The 23,399-nt window shown below is 45.7% G+C and overlaps 1 protein-coding gene across 2 annotated transcripts in view; it reads right to left on the bottom strand.

Moving 5' to 3' along the window:
- LOC146865675 (2'-5'-oligoadenylate synthase 1-like) overlaps positions 1-23,399 on the bottom strand; it is a 158,884-nt gene that overhangs the window by 35,992 nt on the left and 99,493 nt on the right. For both annotated transcript variants that reach the window (XM_085632536.1, XM_085632537.1), the window contains one exon: positions 8,436-8,645. In XM_085632536.1, the coding sequence (XP_085488662.1) occupies positions 8,436-8,645 (210 nt within the window). The remainder of the gene's footprint in view (positions 1-8,435; positions 8,646-23,399) is intronic.

Below are 23,399 nucleotides of genomic sequence, written 5' to 3'. Positions count from 1 at the left end.
CAATTGTGTCTCTTTTGCTTTCTTGCCCTAAGTGCACCGGATATGCCCAGAAGTGTGTTCTGTGTGGTTGTGTATGGTTGTGTGTGGTTGTGTGTGTGTGGTTGTTGTGTGGTTGTTGTGTGGCTGTGTGTGTGTGTGTATGTGTGTGTGTGTGTGTGTGTGTGTGTGTGTGTGTGTGTGTGTGTGTATGTATGTATGTGTATGTTTGTGTGTGTGTGGTTGTATGTGTGGTTGTGTGTGTGTGTGTGGTTGTGTGGTTATGTGTGTGGTTGTGTGTGTAGTTGTGGTTGTGTGTGTGACAGTAATACTAAAAGCATCTCAAAATAAAGGAACACACATATCGAGTTTGTGGAAAGAGAATGCATGTTGTAAGTCAAATGGGTGCAGCAAAGCATTAACGCAACAACAAAACAAACAAGATCACTTAGCGAAGACGGAGTGCTGATAATGGATACACAAAGCCCATCATCTTAAGAGTTCGATTGCAGCCAATGTGCACTCAAACCTGCCCCCTCCTTGTGAGTTGCACCCCATATTTCATGAGTTGTAACTGCTGCAACAACCATAGCGCTTTGAGATCCAAAGCGCTACATAGGCCTAATTGATTAACAAGTCGCCAACATGCTGTGCTTTTAAAGAGAATTTGCCAAAAGTTTCCAGCTTCCTCATCATGTCCTCATGAAAGCGCCAACGAAAGGACTCCCTGAATGGTGCAACGGACATGAAGCAGCCGCTGCGATCAGAAATAAACACTGTGAACGTTGTCCAGTTTCACAGTAACATTTCCTTAATGTTCTTTAAATCACAAAACAGTAATACTAAAAGCATCTCAAAATAAAGGAACACAAACATTGAGTTTGTGGAAAGAGAAAGCACATTGTAAGTCAAACGGGCGCAGTAAAGCATTAACATAACATGTTCTTTGATGTTTGATGTTCTTTAAACGAGAACATCAAAGGGGCGCCGCGAAAGTGATCGCGGGCGATAGTGAAAGTGATCGCGGGTGCTTAATGAGCATGACGAGGTTTGCCAGGCTCTGCTCCTAAGCGTGCGCCCGCGCACATGCACTGTAGCTCTAGGCTGGCCATGGTACCATTTTTTGGAGCCCTTACAAAAAGTCTCGCCAGAACAGCGCATGCGCTGGGTCAGGCGAGACCTAAAAAGCAACATGTTTTAACAGAAGAGCATAGATTTAAGTTTTCTGGGAAATACTGCCCTCCAGTGGTTAATCTCTAGAATGTTCGTTTGCATTTTGAATAGATGAGCATTTATTGTTTCAATGTTAAATTTATTGAGCCAGTGCATACTAATGCCCTCGTTACTGGCGCAATGCTAAAGAGGCGATACTTTCAATTTTAAAAACTCTGAGTGAATTACGTATAATGTAAAGTGTTTACTCCCAAATTGATAATACAATTTAAAATGAGAACCATTATAATTTCAGGTCCCCCTGATAGATCATAGCCTTGGCTACTTTCATATACTGGATGTTCGAGATCGGCGCCAGGCCCCTTTCTAGCAAGTAAAAATACTCGCACTAACAGTTCATTTAATATGAAGTAATGTGAGAGTTCAAGCTGGCAAAACCATATGCAGACCGAATCCTAACAATGTATTGTGATTTCAGGACCTTTCGGAAAATCCCATGTTATGTTTTGAAATACATAATACTGAGTTGTAAATAACTGTGATATTGGAATTGTATTTATATAGCGCTTACTACCCCTGACGAGGCGTTGTCTATCAGTGTACATGAAACAGGATTACCAATTATGCCTGCCTAAACCCTTGGTAAATTAAAATGATAAAGAAAACAATGGGTAATCCGGGCCGAATTAAATGTTATAATATACGATCCCTAACAGCTCACACACAAGCCTAAAGGTGAAGATGCCACAAAAAAAAAACATGTACAGTTTTGAAATAAGAAATTATCATAACGTTACCTTGTTGTAATTTGGGGTCATTCTATTGAGGGTTTTAGGACCACACATGCAAGTGGGGTATCACCTTTATTGGGAAAAGAGTAGAAACTCAGAATTGTAGAAAATGTTTTCATATCAATTGATTTTCTCTCCATTTTTGGCTTCGACATCTAAGCCACTGAGCATGAAATAACATATTTGGAAAATGCCCTCAGGATTCAATAATTTTATGTGCAAGCCCATTTTCAGGATTGTAAAATAACTACTGTTCGTAAACTCCTTTTTTGGGGGTAGTTGGCAAAAATGCAGAACCTTCCTTTGTTCACATTTTTCCTTCCTGTCTTATGCAGTGATGCATGGTCAGTACAGAATGAAACATCATTAGAAGCAGAGGCTCAGTTTATGGATGTGGGTGCCGCGTGTGTTTGGACAAGCAGCAAATACTATATGTCCATGTGACCAGAAGAGTCTGATTGCCATACCAGTATATTACATTTTTAGGCCAACCACCGGGCAAAATATTACAGATCAAATACTGTCATCTATTTCTATTTTTGCTACCCACTTTCACTACTCATCGTTGGCAAATCATGAGTGACTTCTTTGTGAATTCAGAATTGTTCCTCCTTTTCAGAAATATACGGTTTACTAGTTCATCAGTGGGTTTCATACTTGTTTCCACCACAAAATGCAAGCAGGTAAAATCCGCACAAATAGTAAAAATTGACCAACACTTGGAAAACTGCAAAAACTGTGGTAAAAAAAGTGAGTGCTGTACCTCAATACTAAAAGGCTTAATAGTGAGACAGTTAACACATCTGATACCTCTAACTGGCACCAGACACTGGAGCTTAAGTACTTTTTATTTTCCTGAAGGATAGTTTTTAAACTTAGAAGCAGGTGCTCATGTTATGTGGGGTCCGCATTAAGTTTTTGACCCATTTGAGAAACGGATACTCACTAGATTTGTGTTGCAGGTTCTTTACATTGTGAAGTGGTATCTGTTCCTCTTTAGTTGTAATGATTATTTTTCTGTCTTTGTAATTCACTGAGCAGCATCCGTTTCATTGCATGAAGTGAATGGAATTAGGAACAAAACTCTCTGTTAGCTGGACAGCCGTTTTGTTAGTCGCTGTGATGGAGGTTCAGCCACAAATCCAGTTTCTGAAGTGCTTGTTTCCAACCGCCTGGCCCCTTTGTTATAACAGGTGAGGCTTGGAGGGGTCTGTATTCCGCTATACGTGGCACAATGGGCTGCAGATTACATCTTTCTTTGGTGATGTTGTTTTATGATATATATGATCAGTTCGTTGTCTCACCCTATGGTGCAGGAGGCCCTTCTCTAAGAATTCACACAGCAATTTATCTCTGAATTGGTAAAGTTCCCTTGTTAGGTGTAATGTTTGCCCAGACATGGATTATATTGCTCTCTGGTATTTTTGTAATGAAATGCTTCTGCTTTGTGCTGGCCGGACTGAAAGACACAGATTTCCTAATTGCCAAGAAATAGTAATTGTGTAAATACCCGTTCCTGTCCTCCTGCATGTCGACACTGTCTTAGGAATCCAGCTGTGTCAAGTGAGTTGGTTGCACTGGTGAAATGCTCAAAGGTGATTTTGTGGAAGAAAGAATGTTACATAAATCTTACTGAAACTGCTTTAGTGAGGCAAACATGTCTTGCCCATTGCTGACTATCAACTCTATGAAACAACATTAGGGAAGAGTTGTGGAACTGCTTGTGGACATTTTTTGCTCTTCAAAGGACACGTCGGTGGGAATGGATTTGGTGAGGTTTGCGTATTTAGAGCTGTACTGACACTTTTGTCCGCTTCTTCTGGAGGACATTTGTGGCAGGCATCAGTACATTTGCTGTTAGTAGAAGCAAATATATATAGCACACTTTACATGAAAAATATCTGGCATCTGTCCTACTTTTTGAATTCACTTGTGGAAGAGTGAAAAGCACGATCAAGTCATCACAGCAGAACGAGGTAAACCCCCTGGCATGACCCCTCTTCAAAACTTTTTTATCCTCTCACCTTACTGTTCCTTAACCTCAAGCATATCTTTTTATCTACAGAGATACACCCAGCCCCTAAATAATGGGATTTACTGACTGAATTGTCTATAAAACTGTCAAGCGTGGAGTCACCAGGTAACCTTTCCCCCACAAGTTGGGACATACTTAACAAGCTATTACCATTATGATAATATGACGGCATTACATCTCCACCCTTACATAATCCCTTACTTAGGACCCGTGGAACTGGTCCAAACGCTTGACATCCTACTGGACCCACACACAATCGAAACAAGAGGTAAAACATACATGATGTATGACTTAATTAAATACTTACCCTTTTACTGAGAGACAATAGAAATAGATTTGACCTCCCTCACAAACTCAGTTATTAAATTACCCCTCAAGTGATCCAACCTGGGCCACGTACCTATTCGGCACATAAACTGGTAAGGTCTAATTTGACTGTAAATTTACATTTACAATCATTTTACAATGTGCTGTTCCACTACTCCACAGATGGCTTACTTAACGCTCTCAGTCTAATATCTACATATTACTTTTATATTAGACCATGATTCCTCTGGGAGGACTTTCTCCCCTGAATATGGGATCAACTGTAGTGTTTGTGAGGGTTTTGGGTTGCATTAGGTTTGCTTCCGTTGCTTTTCAGGAATCGTTATGTATGGACACACCTCACCTGAGTGCCATCGTTTCACACTCACCCAGTTACACATAATGTGGGCACGAGTGGAGTGACTGACAAGGTTGTTCGCCATTATTTACCATGCCCAGAATGAACTGTAATCATGGTCAAAATATGATGTTTTAAACACTGGAAACGCCTTATACCTACACACCAGCACAGGCAAAACAAGTGCTGGCAGTCTGGAACTGCTCAATATACTGTGCATTTTGAAACAAATGAAATGTCTTTGATCGACTGCTGCACAGGCAAAATCACAATTCAATTTTTATCGCGGTACTCTCCCATTTACATTCATCTTATGTCAAAAACGCGCTTTTCAATGCAAACCTGCGAGTGCTTTCACATCTCCTGCAGTGCTTTGGTGATTTGTACTGCACAAAAGTCGGTCAAGGACATTTTCATTTGTTTCAAAATACGCAGAGAATGTAACTGGTGTATTTAAATAACAGGTGGCAATGCCAGAAGTAAAGAGACTTACCTTCTCACCTGAGATGAAGGCTCATTTAGAGCTGAAACATGCAAGGATTATGAACAACCTCTGCATATTTCTGTGTGAAATAAAAGTGCCTTCAGCCTTTTGAAATTTGACATCAGCCTACTTCTTTTGAGGAGAAATGGGTGAAGTGTTCATTTGATGCAGGAGCTCAGTGCCAGCAGCACTGAGGCCACCCTCCATGGTTCTGGGCTCCTGATATTGGAGCATAGTTGTGGAAAAACAAACATATATGTATATATTACCTGCTGGCGGTCTGCAGTAGGTCGTTATAGTGAGGACCTAGTTTTTATTGAAAAATAGTTTGTTATTTTGCTAATAACGTTAGCTCCATTAGACGAATCTTCAAAAATTCTTCAACACTAGTTTGCCAGTCACTTCATCTACTGCATGGAAGGTTTTGGGGTGATCCGTCATGTAGGGGCCAAGAAAAGGGAGGGGGGAGGGGAGTCCTAAAATGCATTTGCCCCATGCAATTTCCATAGGGATTTTAGACACAACTAGCTGAACCGAATTACACAAATTTGGCAGAAAGCTAGATCTTGGTCCAGAAAGAGTGCTTCTTGTAATTTGGTGTCAATCTGTTCTCTAGTTTTAGAGCTATTAAAGTAAAAAGATAGGGGTCAGGATAGAGGTACACTGACCCTATGGAACTGATGGAGGGGTCTGTGAGGGACCTCTCAATTTTTATTGAGCGCTCAAGGATCCATGGATCCACCTGGATCCTCATGGATTCAGGCGGATTTGGGTGCCTCTGTGGATCCAGACCTCACTTAAAAAAGTACACATGCACTCACTCACATACCCACGCGCCTCACACCCACCCACACAACCACTCTCTCACCCATAAAGCCACTCTCAAACCCACTCACAGACCCACAAAACCAAGCACACACTCACTCAGACCCACACAGATTCTTGCACACCCACTTACACACCCAGACAACCACTCACACTCCCATATAACCATTCAGACACCCATTCACAAAAATACTCACAAACCCACTCACAGATCCACAACACCAATCACATATCCAGAAGCCACTCCTGCACCCACACAGACACTCCCACCCCCATTTACACACACACACAGCCACTCACATACCCACCCACCCAGCAACTCACACATCCATACACAGGCAGTGATAAACATATAGAAATAGCCATAGCATATGTTTGTATTGAATGTGTTGTTTTAGTATCGAATGTCCGCAATATAACTGGCAGGCATACGCCTTATTGTTCCGAAGATTTGTGTCAGATCTGCAGATCCATAAAACGAATTTAAAGAAAGAAAAAGGAAAGACTCGGTGTATTGCATTTATAGAAAGACTACATAAGTTACCATGCTTTAATTTTTACTTTTTTAGTTGTAAAATGTATAGTAAGAATGAAGGTGTGAATAAAATGTATTTATAAACTTGTGAAAATGCATATTACTAAATTAAACCTATGGGTCAAATCGTAGTACAATTTATATATATTTTTTTAAAACTGTGACATTAACTCAAAAAACAAAGGTTACAGGGACATTATAGTTAGGAAATGGCATTAACAAAACACAGAAATTCACTGAAAAAAACAAAGGTTACAGGGATGTTATACTTAGGCAATCAAATTTAAAAAAAACCTTAGATATTCACTGAAAAAAACAAATGTTACAGGGATGTGATAGTTAGATTCAGATATTCACTCACAAAGCCATAGAAAGCACTTATAGATATCTCAAGTAACTATATCTCGTGCCCACACAATGCACTGCTAATTGCCCCACATATTACATCATTCAAGACAACTTCTGTGACATCATTGATAATATAACTGCAACAGTTGCACTGAAATCATTGATGAGAAATCTATGCATGGCATGGGCACAAGTTATAGTTACCTAAGGGCACGAGTTAAAGTTACTTGAGATAACTATAACTGCTGGATTTTTATGGTTTGTGTGTGTAAAATCTGAATCTTACTATAACGTCCCCATAACCTTAGGTTTTTTCAGTGAATTTCTAAGATTTTTTCCAATTCTATTTCCAAACTATAATGTCTCTGTAGCCTTGGGTTTTGACAGTAAATATATATATATATGATTTAAACTGAGAAACAGTGATGTGGCAAAGAAGCTTCTATAACCTTCTCTCAATTCAAAAATGTAAATTTCCTCTCTTGCAGTGTTGATGCAGATATAGTCACAATCAGCGATGCAATGAGTACTTTTAGATATATTTTCTGTAGGTTTTGGGTCTGCCTTTTGCTTGTAATTGGATAGCTTTTTTGTCAATATCAATTCCCAGCACTTGCTCCATTAGTTTTCCTTTATGGTTTTGTGGTTGTCCCTCCCCTATAGCTACTTGGAAGCCATTTTGGAACCATTAAAAATAGCCTTTCAAGATGGCATCAAGTTATTTTTCATACTTCTAAGATGGCAGCTGCATTGCATTTACATGCAACATGATGGCCATCATGGAAGTATAGAAACTGCAATTCCAAAATGCTCCACTGCCCCTATGGACTTTGCCAATGTGAAACAATCTGACTAGCACTGGCAAAACCAGTAGTGGCAAAAAACAAGCACTGGCGAAGCAAGACTGATTTGTTTTGCCAGTGCTTCTTTTGGCAGGTAGCCATATTCTATCCTCAGTGTCCTTTTATTCCATTGTTATGTCATGTAACAAACCCTTCAAACTATAAGATGCGCTGAGATAAGTCCCCGCCTCTTCATCTTATATATGCAGCTGAACTCACTAGCTTGTGACATCTTACCCAGTTGCATGACTTATTCGACACCGTTAAGTTTTCCTACTAGCATTTTCAACATGGTAATCTAATCATCTAGCCCTAAGGAGTATAGCAAAACCTTGCAATTTTTTGCAAACCTTGAAATAACAAATTATCAATAGATATTTGACGAGGTTAGTGTTCCATGCATCAACTCCCAACTGTTAGTGAAAGCGAGGTTGCAGCTTCTTTCAATAGACCCACAAGAGTATAAGGCAATAACGAAGACTAGGCCACTATAAATGTAGCCTTTTTCTTCAGGCTGATCACTGCAGACGAAGAGGAAAGTGGCGTCCTTTCTAATAAAGCACTGAGATTTTTCTCTTGCCCTGAATAACAGTCAGCCTTGAAGGTCCCAAATGTAGCACGTAACAGAGGCAATAGGTCATTACTGGAACGACAAAAGCACTGGTCACTTATTTTTCTAATGGCATGAATGGCCATCCCCTATGACAATCATGCATTGAAACAGATGAAAGATTAACATTGACCAAAAGGACTAACACTCACCTTGTTTGCAAGGGATTGGTCTTTTTGAGAAACCGGAGGTTTGGGCTGTACTGCTCATACCACATAATGCAGATGTCTGAATGGTGAGTCAACAGCTTGAGGACGGCTCTGAATGCCTGGTGAAGACTGAAAAATATTGGTTTCCCTGCCAGCTGCCAGACGTAAATGGAGATGAGCTCCAGTGTATAGGAAGATGGAAGCCTGCGAAATCTAAAGTTGCATATTGTTAGGTAACTCATCAAAGCCAATAAACTAAAAATAATACTATTTGAATTAACTCTTCAAACTTTAAAGAGCGTTTGCTGCTGTTAAGAATGAGAACCATTAAATGTAATGGGGTTGCTCTGTGTCCCACAGAACCTGGGAATACAATTATAAACTACAAGCAGTTCTGTCGGGTAACATAATTCTATCAAAAGAATTGTGAATCATGTTCAACTAGCAACATCAATGCGAAAGGGTTCATCCCCTATCCATAAACGAATAAACATGTGCCAGCTTTTCTGAAGACAATTCTAAAGAACATCAACCACTGAAAACAACACAATCACGACATGAAGAACTCTTTCTAATTTGGTGTATTCATTGTCATATACCAAACATTGCATCCAGTACAAAAATATTGTTTACTTTCTGTATTTTTCAATATGCTGCCGGAACATATACAGAACATTCATTAAATCAAACGACACATACATGGTGAACATGAAATACTCCCAGGGTACACACATAGAAATCATGAAAAAATGATAACATAAAATGTCTTAAGTCCAAGACTCAAGGTTCAAACTATCAAACATCACAGTGGATCTTACTCAGGACTAAAAAGTTTAAAAAACAAAACAGGGGACAGCCTTCAAGAGAATAATTTCAAAAGGACAAACCACTACGAGTCACTGATTGTGTCCCACCAACTGATCAACATCAATGTGACTTTGATGTCACCATGGACCCCGGACGGGGTTTACTGAGGTGTAAAAGAGATCGTTTCTTGACACTTTTGCATTGATGTTATAATGTTTTCATGTTTTGTATGTGTGCACTCTGGGATTATTTCATGTTCATCATGTATTTGGTCCTCCCCAATAGCCTTAGTTTTTTTTTTTTTTTTTAGCCGTTGTTGTCCTCCTGTTTGCTGTTGAGACTGTTGTTTGGTTAGTCATGTGGACCATGTAAAAAAAAAAAAAAAAATCCAGAAACGAATAAAAACAAAAGAATAAAAAAAAAAATACTTTCAGAACTGTATCTGGACAGTTGCGCTGGGTAGCGTGGAGCAGAGACTCACTTCACTCATGCTTGCGGCATCCTCTCAGTTCTCTCACTGTGCTGTCGCCAGGTCGTCCTTGTTTCCTGTCGGTGGCTTGCTTCTGGGGATGGATGCAGTCCATCAGTGTCCTGAGTGTTCTCTGGTGTGTCTTTCAGGACTGGTCACTCTTGATTTTCCCTTTCTGGGCTTGGTCTGTCATCAGGTTTTCCAGTTTGAACCATCAGGTCACACTTCCTTCTCTTCCTTATGCAACAGCATGCACCTTCTTGCATGCACCTTTTTTCCATTTATACTGCTGAGATCTGCAGTGCTCAAGTCTCGTCTCCTTTTTCTTGGTGCAGTGGCGTCCACCTTTATTTGGGACTGGTCAACCAAGGCCCTTCCGTGGTCAACTGTCTTTGTAGTCAAGACACCGGCCTCAAGTGCTGGCCTGGTTTTGTGATAAGGGTAGTTGCGGATTCAATTCTCCTCGTATTTGTTGGTACTAAATTAATAATAGTGTACTAGAAAGTCACTGCATTCCTTCTTGGGTCTCGGGCAAATGGGAGTAATGGTGGCCAGGTGCTTACATCTTTTCTTCATTGAGGCTTCTGCATCCTTCAGCCTGGGTTGGTGAGCCACCAGTTACTGTATCTGGATGGTTTCGATGGGAAGTGTGGGGTACAGACTCAGTATGCACATGTTTGTGGCTAACTCTTGGCTTTGCCTCTGTGCTGTCAGGATGTCATCCTTGCTCCCTCTCAGTGGCTTGCTTCTGGGAATGAATACAGTCAGTCAGCAGCCAAAGCCTTCTCTAGCAGGCATTTCAGGACTGACCATTCTTGATCTTCCCTCCTGGGCTTGGTCAGTCATAAGATTTCCCAGTTTCAACCGGCAGGTCACACTTCCTTCTCTTCTTTATGCAACAGCATGCACCTTCTTTTCATTTATATTGACGAGTCCTCTGTGTGCTCGAGTCCCCTTTCCTCCTTCTGGGTGCAGCAGTGTGCACCAACTTCGAGACTGGCCAACAGGGCCCCTTCAGTGGTCAAGTGTCTTTGTAGTCGAGGCCTCTGCCCAGGGTGGTGGGCTCTGACTTTGTGATGATCAGTGTAGTTGCTGATTCAAGTCTCCTCATGCTCATTGGTGCTCTGTGGTGCCTGGCATGTTCCCTGTTCTGCAACTTTGTTGGCGCTCCTACTCTGTGTTCCCTCTTCCAGGACCTTCTTCCATTGGGGGTAGTATCTCTTGCGGTGTGAGTGCTGGTGAGTTCCTCAGGGGAGCTCCTGCACTGGTCAGCAGGGATCAGTGAACTCAACCTCATGCTCTGTCCTTCTATTTAGTGAGTCACTACTCTTGTAGGGCAGTGGCCACAGCGCAGTTCCTTTCTGCGTGTGGGGCTCTGCCTCTCCTCGCGTGCCAGTAACTGAAGTCTGTTGCAGCAGGGGAGAAACAGTCTTTTCATCTTCCTGCAGTGCTGGTATGCGACCACCAGGGGCTGAATGGTGTGTACTAGCTCTGGTACAGCCTCTCACTTGTGCTTGTAATCACGGGCCTCAACGTCTGGATGCTTCAGTCCTGGCTATCATGAGGGCAGCAGGGGGTGGGCTGTTCCAATACTGCAGATACTTGGGTTGAGTTGGGTGGGGATAGTGCGGATCTGTATTTCTACTCTTCTGGAGACACCAGCAACTTTGGAAGGCATTGGGGACTGGCATGCAGCACATGGCTTTCCTAAGCAGTTTCCAGTGGTCTGTCCATTGTTTATCAATTCTTTTCTTAGTTTTGTATATAAGGTGAGGGTGCCCTCTAGTGGCCAGCTGTGTGCACCATGCCGCCTCCTGCCATGTTACTGTTCATGAGTACGGTGGGCTCTGGGATTGTCCATGGGGTGCAGCAGCCTGCATCTGCCTCCTATGAGCTTCCTGTAACCCAGCGCTGCTTGTCCTGCGGGTGCACATCACAGGCACCAAAACATCCACCATGCCTCAATATGCATTTTCTCCACCAGCTCCTGCACACATCATGTGGGCTCCTCAGCCATTGTGGCAGCTTCCACCCACGGCGTCTCCTCACCGATAGGGCTGCAGTTGCTTTTGGAGCTGTCCTCTCTTGCATGGGTATAGTGGCCTAAGGCATGTTGAGAATTGGAGCTGCAATGATGGGGACGAAATCTTCTCCTCTCGGGCAGGGCAAGGTACTTTGTCTACACCTCTCACAGTCAGACAAAACCATCAGACACTGTGGCGACCAGGTACAAACCGCCTTATCGACAATTTAGTGTCATCGGGCCCTAGGCCCATTCGTGATTAATGAATGGCACAGACTCAAGTCATGTAGCTGGATAAGTTGTCCAGGATACACATGCCTGGCCCCCTTTATTCACAGGGTCACCCGACTGGTGACACCTTTAATGGATGGGCATGGGGTGGGTATTACTGCAGCCTCTGGGGAGGAGCTGCATTGTTATGTGTAAATCAGATCACTACAAGAGCCACTCTATATTGGGTCTAATTTTATTTTGTCATATATGTTTTTTTGTACTTCAATAACTACCACAGAACTTTGTATATACTTTCAGGGAAGTGGTGCTGTACTCTGTAAACTTTTGATTTAAAAAAAATATATATATAAAACAACTTTTCCATATTTCTACAGATTTCAATAAACTGCCTAATTTCTTCCTAAACTTAAATAATAATAATCTATATTTCATGTTAAAACACAGAACAAAGAGGGACACATATATTCAGCAGTCTATTCCAGTTACGCACGGGGGGCAGCTGGGCTGGTTAGGCAGGGTCTGGACTGCAAACTACGCGATTGACTTATTGATCCAGATGGGAGAAACATTATAGTACTGGGCTCACTTGGGGGTATGCCGGTCACTCTAGCAGCAATATATGGCCCAAATACGGACACACCAGATTTCTTTCAGACTCTATGGGCGAAAATCAAATCCACAGGTTGTGATACTGTTATTTGGGGAGGGGACTGTAACGCTGTGCTTGATGATGCACTAGACAGGAAGCGCATATGCCGCTCTCTACACCCCAACTCCAGCACCACACTTAATGCCATGATATCAGATGGCCATCTGAAGGATGTCTGGAGAAGCTCTAACCCCAAAACAATGGAAGGTACATGAATATCAGGCCACCACAGAGCGTGGTCCAGGCTGGACTTCTGGTTGCTGTCCAGAGATGCGCCACATTCCCCGGTCCTTATCGGACCATGCCCCTTGCCTTTTACGCTTAGTCATGCCCAACACCCCCAACAGACTGTTCAGCTGGAGGCTCCCTCCAAACGCCTTACTGGCAGAGGCTTTCAAGTAGGAGATTCACGGAGACATTGTCGAATACTTTAATCTGAACACAGGCTCGGTCACAACCCAATCATCCCTTTGGGAAGCATTCAAAGTTGTCATCAGGGGTAAATGCCTTGCGAGACAAGCTGGGGTTTTGAAGGCAATCAGGACTACACTTGCCTCCCTCGAGGCGCGCATTAGGGACCTTGAGACTCAATTTTACAATACTGTAAGCCATGACATGCTTGCTCAACTAAAGGACTGCCTGCTGGAGTTCGAGGGAGAGGCACATCGGGAGGTGATGTTTATGGGCAAATATACACAGGCTAGACGGTACGGGGAGGGGGACAGGTCAGTTAAAACTCTTGCGAACATGCTCAGGGCAACGCGCAATGCCGCGTATGTCACCGGATCAGGGGTGGAGGCCAGGCCTTGATCAGAGAGTCGCCAAAGATCCTAGATAGATTCACACAATTTTATTCTGAGCTTTACACGACTACATACCAAACCCAACCAGAGGGCCTGCAACCCTTCCTGGAATCCCTTGAACTACTGTGGCTGGAAAGGGGACATAGGGACTACCTCGATAATCCGTTCACAGTGGCAGACGTAGCACAGGTCATTTGTGGGCTTCTGTCTGATAAAGCTCCTGGTTCTGACGGCCTGGCCACTACATTCTATAAAACATATGCAGAGGAGCTCTCCCCACACCTCATCGCAGTGTACGAGGAGGCCCAGATCACTGGAATACTCCCGCCCTTCATGCGCAAAGCTATTATTATTATGCTGCTGAAGCCCAGGAAACCTAGCAATGAAATTGACTCATACATACCACTTTCTCTTATAAACGTAGACGTTAACATTTTAGCAAAATTGATTGCTACTAGACTTCAACCTCTGCTACCACTAATTGCACACTCCGACCAGTCGGGATTTATTTCAGACAGATCCACTGCACATATTATCTGCACCTTTTGTTACTGTCCTTCAATATCTACGCCCTGATACGAAAGCAGCCGCCATCCTTTTAGACGCCACAAGAGCGTTTGACTCGCTCGACTGGGGTTACCTGTTCGCAACTCTTGGGAGGATGGGCTTCAGCCCATTATTTTTGGGCCTCATATGACTATTATACACTGCACCTTCCACTAGAAAGTGGCTCAACAGCATGCTCTCCAGACCTTTCCATATCACCCGGGGTATGAGACAGGGTTGCCCTCTATCCCCGCTACTCTTTGGTATATCTATGGAGACTCTGGTGGCACGGATCAGTCAGCACCACACTGCGAGAGGGTTGGGATTCAGTATAAGGGGATTACTAATCTCATTATACGCAGACGATATCACACTATACATAATCAATCCCGAGTCAAATGCGGCCCCCCTGTTGCGCAAACTCATAACATTTGGGGGAGTATCTGGCATCTCCAGATATTGGGGTAAATCTACTACCTTTCCCCTTACTGACACCACAACCCCATTCTCGGTTGATTACCCTCTACAGTGGGCCAATGGTCCGGTAAAATACCTGGGTGTGTGGCTGAGTAGGGATGTGCAAGAGATCTGGGCCATGAACTTCGGGCGAGCCATTACATGGCTGGAAGGGAGAATTAACGCTTGGGCTAAACTACCTCTTTCTCTAGCCGGGAGGACTGCTGTGGCCAAGATGGTGGTCCTACCTACATTTTTCTATCTATTTGTTAATATCCTGATTCCCCTCACTCAGGTCTTTTTTTTGTAAACTCCGGTCTTTATTAATAGCCATGGTTTGGGTGGGCGGGCAACCACGGATCTCATGGGAACTCCTAACACTGCCACTCTCGCAAGCGGAGCTGGATGCCCCAGACTCTCAGCTGTACCCCTTTTGTGTATAAGCACAATTTCTACAATTCTGGCTTCACCATGCTGCTGTGGAGATGGATGTGGCGGCACCGGTCCCCCTCCAAGTGGCGATATGCCAGCCTTACAAATGACCGCGTGATGGCGTTGACACAGTTGAGACCTTGAGATGAGCGTGGGAAAAACTTTGAGACAGAGCCAAACTATCAATATTGTATGCCCTTCCATCCCTCCGGCACACATTCCCATGCTCCCTTTGATGACAGAGGGCACCAACAGATCCTTGGCAAGGGATTTAGGCCTACACACCTTTGCGGATCTATATCCTAGAGACACTTTTAGAGATCTGCCCAAGACCTCAGCTGGGGGGCCTGGGTCATTCTCGGAGCTCTTCTTTTATTACAGACTAAAGGCTACCTGTAGGCAAATACATGTTACCTTCCCCGCTCCCCTGCCCACATTGCAGGCACTTGAAAACATCATAAAGTTGACCTCCCCTCGCAGGCTCATTACACGCCTCTACAGCAATATGCAAAATACTGTTCCCATAATCACGCCGAAAGCAATCCAGGGATGGAACTCAGACCTGCTTGTTCCCCTAAAGGAAGACCAGTGGACATTCTGCTTTGGGCAGCTTACTGCTCTAGCGCCCAAATATAAATTACGCTTAATCCATTTTAAATTCCTCCACCAGTTTTATATAACACCTGTTCAGTTGCATAGTATGGGGGTCAAGGCAGATGATAGCTGCTGGAGGTGTGGTTGCAGGCAGGCCACTTTTATACACCTGGCTTGGCATTGTACTCAGCTGGCAATATTCTGGGCCAAGATATTCTCTACAATTCATGATATTATCGGCACACCAGTCAACCCCGAACCACACGTTGGCCTAGTGGGCTATGTGAGAGACACAGCGGTGGAACACAGAAAGTTGCTTCTGATGCTTTTACTATTTGCCAAACGCAGAGTAGCCATACATTGGGGCAGGAACGAGGCTCCCACATTGGAAGCTTAGTTGTGGGATGTCACCTTTGGTTAGACAAAATTAACAACTTTCTGGGAGCTCATGCCATCTGCATCTAGGCCAAAAGACATATGGGAGCCGTTTCTGACTTGTGCCCGATTACAGCAGGGGGCGAGGGAGACACAAGCCGATCCAAACAAGTCTTCCAGGGACATGCTAACATATCTTTGGGGTGTTACTTAGGCGTGGAATAGACACACTTAGTGGTATATTAACCAAGTGGTCTGTCTTCTTTGGTTCGCCATGAAGCTTTGGGCACCTGGCCCCCCTGTAAAAGTGGGTTGGAGTCGCATTGTAATACTTGTAAAACCGTTATAGATGTGGTACTAATTGTATGGACCTGAACAAGCTGTTGCCTGTGATGTATCCTCACTGCTCTGCATAACTGCATGATTCACGCATATCACTTGTGTTGCTACTATGTACGACTGGCTGAGATAACTGCCTTGTTTTTTTATGTTGTTTGTGTTGGAAATACCAATAAACAAATTTAAAAAAACACAGAACAAAGATAAAGTGTGGTCAAACAATATGGTTGCCTTTTTATTTTGCAATGGCTTTCATTCACCAATAATATTGTGTTTTGCCATCACCAGTACAGCGGTATGCCGCGAAGGCACTGTGGTATACCTCAGCACAATATAACACTAAGGGGGTCATTACAATGGCGGACGGACCTGAGTCTGCCCGCCATCGTGGTGGGAATCGGGACCGCCCGCCATGCATGCGGCGGTCCTGCACACCCAATTAGGATGCGACCGCCACCATGGCAGTCGCATTTTGCACTTTAACATTGCAGCGGGTGCTGCTGACTGCAGCACCTGCCGCAATGTTAAAAATGCATGTTGTGCATTTCACTGCACTACATGGCAGACACCACACGGTGCCTGCCATTGGTGCAGTGAAATGTAGCGGGGTACCATGGGTACCCCCAGTGCACAAACACCACCCCCAGCTACCAAGCAGTGCCTGCAACGGGCCCCCAAAACTAGTCCCCGCCAGCCTTTCATTGGCGGTTTGTCCGCCACGGAAAGGCTGGCTGAAGACAGCATCCTAATTTGGCAGACGGTGCCTGCTAGGAACTGCCATTTTATGGATGCAGACCGCTCCGCCAGGCAATCGGAACTATTGCCTGTGACAGTTCTGTGGCAGACGGTCTTTGCGTCCGCCACGGTCGCAGTCTGGATCCCCCGGCCATTGTAATGTGGCGGGGGGAAAATCATGGTCCGATGGCGGAAGGCCCGCCACCACACGGCTGGCAGTGGCGGGCCTTCTGCCATCGTAATCACCCCCTAAGCTTTTGTCCCTCATTACTTAAAAAAGTACTCAACAAATTCAATTCAAATAACAGAAGGACCCTTTCCATCACATAATCTATATTCCTGTCAAATTTCATAAAATCCAGAGAGAGAGAAATAGATAGAATTTACCATTGAAGAAACAGTTGTAAAAGATCTTTAAGTTTCTCGCCCGGAAGGAAAAAAAGCATTTATTATTGGAAGCCATCGAAAATCAGCTAAAAATGTCAGTTAAAGGGATGTTGTGGTTATGACGCAATATCTAACAAGCATTAAAAATGCAATAGGTCTCGCATCTCATTAAGTTAAATACATTTCCTTTGCTATACAATACCATTAGCAAAGCAAATGGCTTTAACTTAATCAAAGGCGAGACCTATTGCATTTTCAATGCTTGTTTCACTTTGTCAATGTGTCCAGTCTTTCTCTTCCCCTCCATCGCTTGGCCATGCGGTATTTTATAGCAACGCTGCCTATTCTTAAAAATATGGGCATGATTAATTGTTCATAGAACATTGTCATTTATCCAGATGTGTACATATTATAGATGTATACATTTACTGCTAATCCAGATAAGGAACATGATTGTACCTCCTTTCTGTTATATCTTGCTTTGATATGGTCTGAGGATAACTCATTCAAGTCTGTGGTTTGCTGTGTTTTTCTAATTGGTGAGTTATCTTCGTGTAATATTTTGCTGCTGAAATTGTTTATATCTTAAAATTCTACCCATGAGCAGTGAGTGGCGTGTAAAATATTTCTTCTCTGAGTGGCTGTCACCGATTTGAATTATTTGGTGGTAAAGAAAACCTCATCCAGTGCCGTGTGCTCGCTATGTAAATCTTTGGGTTAAAAATGGTAGGCAAGTTAAATACATTAGACGCCTGAGTATCGGCCACCCTGCTGTGAAATGCCATGTGTGTTAATAACCACACACGTTTTGTGTAAACGGTCGTGCAGTGACTTCCCAATATCACCACAGAAAGTAGTTGCAGTGTCTACGCGCGTTTCAGGACCTATTTCTGATTCGAACAAGATTCCAAACAGTACATGTGGTACATCATGTAATGTTCTATATTTCCCTCTTAACAAGTGAACCATTTAGCTAGATTTAGTGTAAATTGCGTTAAAAACATCTAGGGCTAATCATTATATCCCCTGCTTTTAGAACACTTTTAACAGGAAAACACCTCATATGACATCTAGTGCAAGATTATTATACGTTAACCCTCGTCAGTACTGCCATCTATTTCACAAATGGACAGCCCCCTCATGGGCATTGGCTTGTGATTGGTTGATGCGGTTTTGTGGGGCCACTCTGCATGATTGCTTCAACCCTCATTAGCACTCAGACATTAGTGGGAAAAATCTCATCCACTTTGTTGTGTATTGATTGTGTTTTCCTTGCACATCATCAGATCTATTTTGCCTTTGAATATCCAGTCAACATCTTCTCTATCCCTTCCCAGAAAAACGTGAGGTTCCATAATGTTACTATCATCCAAACATTTTAAGGGATCTCCCACATCCTTTCTAACTACACACCTTCAAGAAAGAAGAACCAGAACTGAGCGGCCACACCATGAGTACTATACAAATCCTGCAATCTGATACAATCTCTTACTAATAGCTGAATGTCTAAATAAAATAAACACTACTATCGATCATAATAAGCACTGCCTCAAAAGCAAACATCTAACCAACACCTTCAACCATAACTGAATGCTGAATGACTGCCTACGACTTACAGTAACGCCTAATAACCAGTTTATCATATACATACATTTTATAACCGTCTTTGTCAAAGAGGATGTTAAATGATCACTGGTGCATCTAATAATCACTGGCCTGGCAAAGGACATTTAACCCACAGTCCCAAACTAGCACATCTAATACACCTCACGAGAAAGGACGTTTAATGGTCACTGCCCCTCGTATAGAACACTTTACTGCTGTACTACAAGCACATCCAATAATCAGTGCTCCTATACCAGGCACTTAAGAGCTACTTCTCTATACTTGCATGTCTGCACATTTAAAACCGAGGGTGGCAGTGTCCTATACATGCAGATCACAACTAAGCAAGACCTCAACCACAGAGCAACATGTAATGACCATCGTCCTGTACATTCCCCTCCAGCACAACCTTTCTCACATGTACCAGTCTCAGAAGCGCCGACTGATCCATACGCTTGGTGTTTAGATTCTTCGAGATGACAAACTCACAGAATGATTTGTTAAAAATTGAACCATCTGGTTAAGAGGAGAAAAGTCTTGGAGCATCAATGCATATTTAAAAGTGATGCTACATTTCTGGGAAAGACCAAAATTACAAAGAAAGAAATATCCTCAGCGCTGAGCGCGAGGGGGAGAGTGGCTGCAGCAACGGCGGCTAGCGGAGCGCTCCCAATACATTCTTGCCAGAGCTGTTATATCGCGCACTAAGACATAGGAAGATAAAGAACCAACTGCATTTGGCAGTTTTGACGACATAAGGGAAGATGAATGCAGCAAGTATGGTCCTAACAAACAAAACCGAAACTGAAGGGCTTCACAGGGTGGTGGATCCCCAAAACGGTGCCCACAACAACAAAGGCAGGGAAGCTGTGATTCTTCGCGCAGAGGTTTGGGAAGCTCAGACACCAATTGCATTTGGGGAAAAGTGGCAGATAGCAGAACAATAGCGCTCCATGATAGAGGGTTCATGCAAGGCAAAATAAACGTGTCGGTGATCAAGAGAGGTTAGCCATGGTGCAGTGAATCTTTAAAATGGTGCCCTTGAGATTTCCGGCCTTCTCCACGCCGGACCCCGGATTGGAGTTGTGGGGTGATCCGGAGGCAAAGTCAACAACAGCGGCGGGCTGGGCGCGGCGGCTCGCGTACCCCGCACTTTCACTTTCGCTTTTGCACCCTCCTAGCTGTCTCGGCGAGGTTGGGTTGCGGGGCACTGTGAGGTAGTGTGGCCCCGTTGGGGTGCCCTGCCGGCCCGCCGGCTGTGGCTTGCCCCGTGGCCCAGTGGTGACCCCCCCCCGGATCCCGTGAACCGGCTTGCCCGCCCTTTACGACGTGCCTGGCACGGCAGTGGGACTGGAACCATGTCCACAAAGCAAGATGGAGATCGGGCAAAGGTGAAATCGACCCGACGTGGTGCAGTCCACCAGTCTAACAGCATGGACCGCTATACCCTCCAGAAGGGATCTCCCGAGGTGCCGCGTAGGTCCCCTGAGGGTCCGACTGATGCTCCTGCTCTGCCCGCGGACCTGACCCTGCGAGACGTGATGGGCGCCATCGCTGAGATGAAGGCCTCGGTGGACCAGCGCTTTGATACACTGGCGCAGAAAATTGACTCGGTCCTTGTGGATGTTGGCCTGGTAAGGGCCGATTTATCCAAGACTAATGACCGGGTCGATTCGTTGGCCCACACCACATCGGGCCTCACGACGGATGTGGCAGCCCTCCAAAAGGAGGTGCGCCGGCTTGGCCAGGCGAGCGCGCTGATGGATCGTCGCCTGGAGGATTCTGAGGGTCGGGCCCGGAGGAACAATGTCCGTATTCTCGGGGTGCCTGAGGGACGGGAGGAGGCGGCGGCGGATCTATTCGTGGAGGACTTGATTCTCACCCACCTCCAGCCCCGGGGACTGAGTAAATTCTTCGCGGTGGAGCGGGCCCACAGGGTTCCCGGGGGAAGGCCCAAGGCCGGAGCCCCCCCGAGGCCTCTCATCGCCCGGATTTTCATCTTTCGGGACAGGGACGCTATCCTGCAATCCTCCAGACTACAGGGGCCGGTCAGACTCGACAATATGGACATAAATTTTTATCCTGACTTCACCCCAGCGGTCCAAAAGCAGAGACTAAGCTTTCTCGGAGTCAAGCGTCGTCTACGGGACCTAAATCTCAAGTATGCTATGCTTTTCCCGGCTAAGCTGCGGGTGGAGTTGGATGGCCATACGCACTTTTTTGATCGTCCCGAAGCAGCCGGGGACTGGTTAGATACCTTGCCTGGGGATCGGGATCGGGGGGGTGGGGGGGGAGCGGTGGGGGGAGAGGGCCCGCCGGATCAGGACTGAGGGACTAATATTATGCCTCGCTCTGGACAAAATTGATGTCACTTTTGACTGTTCGCCTGTTCGAGTACGTCTCCTCTTGTGGAGGTCGTGTGGGGTCTCTTGGGGGTTCTCCCTCCTCCTCTGGGGGTTTAGTTAGTTTCACCATCTATGGGGCGACAGGCACACTGCACTTTGGGGGGGCTGTTTGGGCTCATGCAGGGGTGCAGGGAGGGGGGAGTTCTGTTGGGGGGGGGGAGTTGGGGTGGGGTGTTGTTGTTCGTTTTTACCACAAGGCAAACCCTTTTCTGTATTGTTTTTAAGGTGCTCTCCGGGGGACGATTGATGGCTCCTGTGTGTGATGGGGGGTAGGGAGTTGACTTTGTTGTCTTGGAACGTTAATGGACTGGGGGATAGGATCAAACGAGGTGTGGTCCTGCAGTATTTGAAACGAATCTCACCCGATGTAGTCTTCCTGCAGGAGACACACCTTATTGGAAACTCTTTTTGTGCCATGAATCGGCGTGGCTATCGTTTGGTGGCCCACTCGGGCTTCACATCGGGCTCACGGGGTGTGGGCATTATGGTGAAGAACTCGCTCCCGTTGGAAATTGATGAGGTGAGCCATGATGATAGGGGGCGCTATGCTGTTTTAGTGGGGAGAATGGAAGGCAAAGTAGTGGTTTTTGTATCGGTATACGTCCCACCGGGGTTACAGGCGACCACTTTTGCAGACTTGGGGCGCCTCCTCCTGGGCCTTCCGGGGGGACTCCTGGTGGTTGGAGGGGACTTCAATGCGGTGGTTTCTGGGACTCTGGATCGTCACCCCCCTAGGGACCTCCCCCGGGCCCAGGCGTGGCTATCTGGCCTCTTGGATACACTGGGATTGGTGGACTGCTGGCGCTTAAAACATCCCACGCAGCAGCAGTACACTTTCCACTCGGGGGCACATGGTAGCCTCTCACGGCTTGATCATGTCCTTGTCCCGGCGGCCTATGCTGGGAGTGTGGGGGAGGTGCGCCATCTGGCGCGGGGTATCTCAGATCATTCCCCGCTCCTGTTCCATTTTGATGTCCTTCCGAGGGGTGAGGGCAGGGTAGTTCCCATCAATGCCTGGTACCTGCGCGACCCCACCATTCACGCTGCTGTGATTAAATCCCTGCAGCGATACTTTGAGGAGAATGTGGGGTCCGTCCCTTCGGCTATCTCCTTGTGGGAAGCCTTCAAGACAGTTCTCAGAGGAGAGGCCCTGTCCCTCATTTCCCATGCCCGGAGGCGCGAGCGGGAGGAGGTTACCCGGGTGGAGGCCGAAATTGCTGAGTTGGAGGGTGATTTAGAGGGCGGAGTGACGGATGCTGCACTGCATGTCCTACAACTTAAGCAGGCGGCCTACAGGGCCCTCGTCACGGAGGCGGCCAGGGGCCTCAGTAGGGAGCAGCAGGGGCGACTGTATGATGTGGGTGATAAGGCGGGCAAACTGATAGCGTGGTTGGATAAAAAGGAGAGAGTGAATCGTGTGGTCCCGCTGATTGAGAGGACGGATGGTGTGAGTGTCACCGAGCCAGTAGAAATTGTCTCCTGTTTCGCGGATTATTTCCGCGAGGTGTATTCTCCGGTCTCTCCTTGTTCGGAGGAGGACTCCCATTCCCTGCTTAGGGATATCGCGCTGCCCTCCCTCTCGGAGGAGGACAGGGTGTCGCTGGATGCCGCTCCTACATCCGACGAAATTGCCCTCGCCATACGTTCGGTTGCCTCTGGCAAGGCCATGGGCCCAAATGGCATCCCTATCGAGTTATATAAGTTGCGACCAGATGTACTGGCGCCCCACCTCCGTGCGATGTTCCTGGCGGCCCACTCGCTGGGCTCCCTCCCGCCGGACCAGCGTCTGGCTACTATCGTGGTGATCCACAAGGAGGGGAGGCCTCGGGACCGGGTCACATCCTATCGGCCTATCTCGCTTTTAAATGCGGAGCCCAAAATTCTCGCCAAGGTGCTGGCCAATCGGCTGGTCGGCGTGGTGGGCGACCTGGTTCACCAAGACCAGTCCGGCTTTATCCCCCATCGCAATACAGCCCTTAATCTGCGGCGCTTGCACGGGGTGCTCGCACGTGTCCCATTCGTGCGGGAGCCGGCCATTTTGGCGTCACTAGACGCCACTATGGCGTTTGACACGCTTGAGTGGCCATACATTTGGGCGATGCTGGCGA

The sequence above is a fragment of the Triturus cristatus genome, chromosome 2_1, assembly GCF_964204655.1.
Source record: "Triturus cristatus chromosome 2_1, aTriCri1.1, whole genome shotgun sequence".
In the NCBI taxonomy this organism is placed as follows: domain Eukaryota; kingdom Metazoa; phylum Chordata; class Amphibia; order Caudata; family Salamandridae; genus Triturus; species Triturus cristatus.
The sequence above is the reverse complement of the archived record's forward strand: the minus strand, read 5'-3'. Positions and strand labels throughout refer to the sequence as shown.